The sequence below is a fragment of the Priapulus caudatus genome, unplaced genomic scaffold (genome assembly GCF_000485595.1).
Source record: "Priapulus caudatus unplaced genomic scaffold, Priapulus_caudatus-5.0.1 Scaffold20, whole genome shotgun sequence".
NCBI classification, from domain to species: domain Eukaryota; kingdom Metazoa; phylum Priapulida; class Priapulimorpha; order Priapulimorphida; family Priapulidae; genus Priapulus; species Priapulus caudatus.
The window spans coordinates 642,508-649,051 of NW_014577081.1; the positions used below are offsets into that span (position 1 = coordinate 642,508).

Genomic DNA, 6,544 nt, shown 5'->3' on the forward strand with positions numbered 1-6,544 from the left:
TATGTAGCGCAATTATAACCTAAATTAGCTGAAAATAACCCTAGAACCTAGAGGCTACTGTTCCTTTAATTTTTTTTCAAGCACAATTGTTCAAATGGTACTTTTTTCTGTTCCAATTCTTTTTTCTGTTACAATACTTATAGGCTGCAACTGTGCTCTGTGCATTGAGTGGTTTTGGAGCTATCTGGTACAACAAGGAGTTGAAACACCGAGCTCACTTCACCTCCTGGCACGGCACTATGGGTGTCATTACCATCACCTACATCTGCGTTCAGATACTTGGTGGTATCGCACTGAAGATGAAATGGTTGGTAGGGAAAAGAATAACGCTCGCCCAGAATAAGCTCTATCATGCAACGTCCGGCCTTCTTTTGTATCTGTGCGGCCTCACCACACTGAGTCTCGGCATTTACTCAGGCTGGTTCACGCAGCGAGTGCAGGTACCAGTGCAGTATGCATGTCTGGGAAGCGTTGTAATATTGGCTTTCACAGTCGTCAATCAGGTCACGAAAGCTTACCTGGCTAAGAAGTGAAATACGTGAAAGCACGACTGAAATTCATGAAAACACGTCAGGTATGATGACAAATTCCAATTCGATGGACCATAAAAAAATGTATGCACATTGAATTTATTGTCGCTTTTAGAATTCATGCCGTGTGTTTGTCGTAGCATTTGGTATTCTGTAAAGTGTCGGTTTTTGTCGAATGTGTAGATACATAATTGTGCCATGTTAATTTTTCACAGTGCATTTTTCATTTTTGCATGTAGTAGTAAATTTATTATCTATGGTTTTAAACTTGAAAGTAAGTAGCAAAAGAATTACACAATAACATATTGATCTTGGGCAAAGTATAAAATTTATATTAAATTCATTGTATTCTTGAACAAAACTACTGACTAGTTTAGTTGACACGCAGAATTATCACCAGCTTGACAATCGTAAACAAAACTTGAGACTGGAGCTTGGGAGTGAAGGTAATTTCTCCTTTACTAAGAATGCTATATACAGTGTTTCCCCTGCATTGACACAGGCGAGGCCGGCTGCCTCGCTCAAATTCACAGCCGCCACACAGAAATTTGTCCAAAACACCGCCTTGCTGACGAAAATCACTGTTCTTTCATAGAACAGTGCTTATAATGGACCAAAATACCTTAGAATAGCTGGGCGAGCACCTGAGGTGCTTGCTTTGCTAGGACCTCGAAAAAAAAAATGTTTGGCCAGGGGAAACACTGCTATATATATATGCTATACAACCAGAATCTATACTGTTCTAGAATATCTCACAGAAAATAACAAGAGAATACAAAGCTAATTTGATTAAAATTAATATTGAATACATGACGATGCATTACGACTTTTTGACTATCTTGTTAAACATTTCGCGAAATGCAGTTATCTCCCGTTTTTGGACTCGCAATTGTGTAGCCTGAGCTGCCAACTCCATGTCTTTCCTCGCAATCTCTCGACACTTGTACCCCAACAACCTTTTGAGCTTCTTCAGCTCTCGATTCTTCTTCTTGATTTCGTTGTCTCGCAGCCTGACGGCCTCTCTCTCCTCATGTATCTGCTTCATCAGGAGTCCGACTGCGACGTTCGGAGTGACGTACAGATCGCTGTTTAGGAGATCCTTCGCCGTCGGCCGAGTTTCCGGGCACTCGGCGATCATATCACAGATGCAGCGCGACTGCCGCGGCCAGCGCTCCCAGAAGCACGGCGGCACATGGCCCTGGGCTTCCCGCAGTCGCTCCAGCATCCGCAGACGCTCCATTCCCGTCTCAAACGGGTGAAACAACTCGAATAGTATCACGCCGAGACTGTACACGTCCGACTTGCTCGAGTAGTTGCTGCTGGACAGCTGCTCCGGCGAGGCGTACGTCCGCGTGCCGACGTTGCGGGTCAGATCGTCGCAGCAGGAGTCGCGTCTCGCGCACGCCTCGGGCTCCGCCGAGACCTCGTGGTCGCGCGCGAGCCCGAAGTCGCCGATCATGACGCGGCCGGCGTCACCGAGCAGCACGTTGCGCGGCTTCAGGTCGCGGTGGATCAGCCGCTGCTCGTGGATGTACGCGAGGCCGTGCAGCAGCTGCCGCAGCACGTCCATGCTCTCCGCCTGGTTGACGACGTCGTAGGGGGCGCCGCCGCCGCCGCCCTCGCTCGCGCAGCGATCGTTGCGCTTCCGCAGCCAGTCGTGCAGCGTTCCAACACACAGCTGCATCTGGATGAAGAGCACGACACGCGACTCGTGCAGCAGCCGTGGTAGCGTCTGGCCGCCGCATACTGGCGCCACCTCGCAGCTCTGGCTGCGCTGGAAGCGGACTGGGACGACGGATAGGCGGGCGTTTTTCTCGGCGCTCTGCTCAAGATGACCGCTGCTCTTAGATATTCGCCGAATGCGCTTACCGAACACGCCAGAAATCGCGTCGCCATTGCGCCAGTGAGAGGATATGTCATTGTGGTCATCGTCGTGCAGGCGAGGAGGCGTCTCCTCGTCATGCGGGCGAGGGGGTATGTTGTCGTCAACCGTTGCTGGGACCTGGTCTTGCAGCGGCTGCTCGCTGCACTGTGCCCCGCTCGACTCCCTTCCTGCAGACTTCTTTGGTGAGTAGAGGAATGATTGTCCCGGATCAAGCACAGTCAAACTAGAATTCGCATCGGGGGAAAAAATCACAGACCCATCTTCGCTGGACACTTCCTCAGACGACGATGACGTTTTCTGAACGACTGGCGCCACACTGCACTCGCTGCTCTGGAGCATGGGACGACCTGTACTCTGCCCCACGCTGCACCCACAGTCCTGGAGCATGGCGCTACCCGCTACCGGTGCCGGACTGTACTCACAGACCTGCAGTGTGGCGCCACCTTCGTCCAGGAAAGCATCCGAAGTACAGTCAGGGGTGTTGCTTGTCTGCATGACTATGTTCTGTGAACTTTCGCTCGAACCGTACGAGAGCTGATAGGATGGTTCCTTGCCTGGGAGCGTGTGTTCGAGCCATGCCGCATTGTACCCTGCAATGAGATTAAACACGCATAATAACAAAAACAGCTACCTACCGGAAGAAACGAAAATTGGTAAAGACTCTTTCTCCTTTACGTATGTACTTTACCAGCAAGGCGTTGTGTAGCATTGCACTTTGTGATCACAGTAGCAGTTGTCACACTTACCTACCACATTGTCATGCCTTAGTTTTGCGAGAAGGAAGACTTCCCGCATGACTTTTCTGATGTCACTTTCAGACATTGAGCTCGGAAAACGAACCTTCTTGACTGCATAACAGATTCCATCGACTTTGTTTCTTGCCTGCGAATAAAGACCGTACATTTATAACATATCTCCCCTGAGAGGAATGTAGTAACTTTCAGAAAACATAGTTTAACATCGTAGCTAATCATATATTTAAGTATTTGGTTGTAGTACCTTATACACTCTGCCAAAACCACCCTTTCCCAGCCTCTGCAGTTCTTCAAATTCTTTCTGATAGTGGCTAGGCTGGAAGATCTGTTCAAATGAAGACTTTGGCTGCCTGCAATTTACATGGCCAACATCATCACGTAAAATACAACGTTGTGCGCAGCCACAAAAACATTTGGCATATTCGAGTTTTTCGATAACAGGTCAAATGTGTTTCATTTTCTCGACGCTCTCTTTCACAATCCAGAATTACCTCCACCTTGTCTTCCCAATCGTGTTACCCGGACCTACCTAACGTCGCTGAGTTTTGGTTGGAGGAGCAAGTTTATCCGCTCCTCCCCTTTCAGGAGCGGGCTGAGTATGACATCCTGCTCTAGGAGGGTGTTCTCCCGCGCGCTGGCGAGCATATACCGCACTTCGTCGGAGTAAATGTCATACACACTCTTCAGTGGCTCTACACCGCACTGCTCGGGGCTGAACGTTGGCCACACAGCCTGCAACAGCACGTACCGCAATCTCAAACCAAGCACAATCTAACATATATTATCCTCTAGAAGTGGGCAGGATCTTAGGTATCTTAATGTAGAGGACCTACAGAAGGGAACCTCGGTTGGATTTCTTAGTAATTTTTCACGGGGACTCTACACACAGACACGAGGCAAGATTATCCTAGTTGTAATTATAGACTACACTTTCAGTTATAGGATGAAACTAATATGGATCGTCATTTAAGGTTTAGGTTTAGGGATAGCATTAAGGTTAGAAACAGAGGTTAATTTTAGCAATAAGAATTAGCATTTGATGTAGGATTAGGGTTCGGCGTCATGTTTAACGTGAGTGTTCTGCTCAATTTTAGTCACTCCTGTTACCAGTTCACGCCTCGCCCGCCGACTTAATCGAACATGTAAGCATGCTAGCTGAGATGCGGTCAACTCACGTGCATCTCGGAAAGCTTCTCCATCATGAAAGTAAACATGCTGTGCGAGGACTTGCCCCCGTACACCTGACACAGCTGCTTGGTCATGGAGAGCATCAGCAACATTGGTGCGATCGGCGACACTCGCAAGTCCGAAAGACAAACAAGTGACTGCGCTTCTGACGTCCTTTCCTCGTGCACGCCTTCCCCATCTGCGCAGTGACATTTATTTAGTGCATATCGTAATTATGGATTATTCTTTTAACAAGAGAACATCTATATCCTACATGCCAGATAAATGCTGCAGTTAAGGCAGGACCGGTAGGTATGTGTCGTCAGAAGTGCCAACCAATATTCCATTCCCTGGTGGCATTTGTATGAAGCCTAAAAAATCATGGAAGTTTGTATTAGAGGGTTTATTGCGAAAGAGGGAGTACTGCGGGAATAGGCCTACATTAATATCTTATTTTGTGTTCTATAGAGATTGTAACATGAAATTCCATGAATCGGACACGTTGAAAGATGAGCACACATTGCATTATAGTAATTACTGGTGTTTAAAGGCATAAGCCAGGCCAGGTTTTGTGGTAAAAACTGCATCAATTCGCTTTGAAAAAGCTACATGAGAGTGAATTTTCGTTTCGTATTGCACGTTTAATTGTCATAATTTGCATATTGATAAATTTACACAACTTGACTCGTCACAACGCAACATCTTACGTTTGAATGATTTCACCGATCTTATCTGACGTAGACCTTACCAGTATCACAAGTATACGCCTAATTTATAACTGGAAATTCTATAGTTATGGTATATTTATAACTGAATTTGCAAGTATTTTGTGTTGACTTAGAATCGAGTAGCTGTGACACACCTTGTTGCACCATATTGTCCTGTAAGTCCGAAGCATCAAATGTTGCAAGGGTGGTTAGGCGTGCAGCCCGCCCTTGCCGCAACCCACTCAGTGTCAGTGGCACAGGGCACCTGCCACGGAGAGATTCTCTACTGGCTGCCATGATTTATTGTTTTCTCACAGCCGTATAATCACCATCCTTTCAACATTCTGATTCATCATGATGTCTGATCTGCAAGGCACAAAACCCAAAATGCAAACAGGGCACATGCCACGGACAGATTCTCTACTGGCTGCCATGATTTATTGTTTTCTCACAGCCGTATAATCACCATCCTTTCAACATTCTGATTCATCCCGTCTGATCTGCAAGGCACAAAACTCGAAATGCAAACACTGCAGTATAACTAGTACTAGTAGCAGAGGTGAATATGACAGACTGATCATCTGATGACATCAAAGTTGTGTCATCATCAGACATCACACATCAAACATCAGACATCATCATCTGATAAAAGTATGCTATGTATTGTATATAATGGATAATTGCCTAAATAAATAAATAAAATAAAAATAAAAAATCAATCAGTGCTGGTACTACTACTAGTACTAGTAGTAGTACTAGTACTCGTAGCAGCGTATATACAATAATGTAACCCAACAAGAGTAGGGTAGGCCTACTCTTGTTGGGTTACATTATTGTATCTAGTAGTATAGTGCTCATAGGCCGGCTCGGTATACCGGAACGTACCCTGGTAACTATTTGATATGGTTAGGGTTAGGGTTAAGGTTAGGGAGTAGGCGTAGGCAACTCCCTAGGCTCGTTAGTGGAGTAGGCGAGGTACGGCAGGGGCGTGTACATGGGGGGGTTCAGGGGGTCCGGACCCCCCCTGCTCGCGCAGAAAATGCATCTAAGAGGGTCTAATTTCACAATTTTTCTGGGGGAGGGCACCCCAGACCCCCCCTTCGCGTGCTCGCAAGTTTGGGCTACGGTTAGAACCCCCCCTGGTACAAATCCTGTACACGCCCTTGTACGGTCCGGCATATTAGATAGTACCAGGGTACGTTCCGGTATACCTGACCGTACCCGGGCCAGGGTACGTTCCGGCAGTACCCTGGGGGACATATATAGATCCTCTCAGCAGTAGTAGTACTAGTAATGCTGAGAGGGTCTATGTCCCCCGGGTACTGCCGGAACGTACCCTGGTACGGTCCGGTATACCGGAACGTACCCTGGTACTTCTAATATGCCGGACCGTACTTCGGCCTCCTCCACTAACGAGTCTAGGGAGTCCGCTACGCCTGCTCCCTAACCCGAACCCTAACCCTAACCCTAATCCTAACCTATAACCAATAATAGCAAATA

At 47.1% G+C, this 6,544-nt stretch overlaps 3 protein-coding genes across 4 annotated transcripts in view; 2 read left to right on the forward strand and 1 right to left on the reverse strand.

Annotated features, from left to right (window-relative positions):
* The window catches only part of LOC106812101 (cytochrome b561 domain-containing protein 2-like), a 9,550-nt gene extending 8,209 nt beyond the window's left edge, over positions 1-1,341 (forward strand). The window contains exon 3 of the mRNA XM_014815879.1: positions 144-1,341. Coding sequence (XP_014671365.1) covers positions 144-533 — 390 coding nt within the window. The 3' untranslated portion in view covers positions 534-1,341. The remainder of the gene's footprint in view (positions 1-143) is intronic.
* The window catches only part of LOC106812078 (eukaryotic translation initiation factor 2-alpha kinase 1-like), a 10,422-nt gene continuing 4,716 nt past the window's right edge, over positions 839-6,544 (reverse strand). The window contains exons 1-6 of one of the 2 annotated variants that reach the window (XM_014815847.1): positions 5,200-5,271; positions 4,346-4,536; positions 3,700-3,902; positions 3,415-3,520; positions 3,162-3,297; positions 839-3,005 (exon numbers count right to left, since the gene is read on the reverse strand). In XM_014815847.1, the coding sequence (XP_014671333.1) occupies positions 1,351-3,005; positions 3,162-3,297; positions 3,415-3,520; positions 3,700-3,902; positions 4,346-4,536; positions 5,200-5,212 (2,304 nt within the window). In that variant the 5' untranslated portion in view covers positions 5,213-5,271 and the 3' untranslated portion in view covers positions 839-1,350. Of the gene's footprint in view, positions 3,006-3,161; positions 3,298-3,414; positions 3,521-3,699; positions 3,903-4,345; positions 4,537-5,199; positions 5,272-6,544 lie in introns of those variants that run through there. The other variant, XM_014815854.1, reaches the window with a different exon arrangement.
* The window catches only part of LOC106812092 (uncharacterized protein F54F2.9-like), an 18,473-nt gene continuing 17,969 nt past the window's right edge, over positions 6,041-6,544 (forward strand). The window contains exon 1 of the mRNA XM_014815866.1: positions 6,041-6,046. The gene's annotated coding sequence lies outside the window, so the exon portion shown is untranslated. The remainder of the gene's footprint in view (positions 6,047-6,544) is intronic.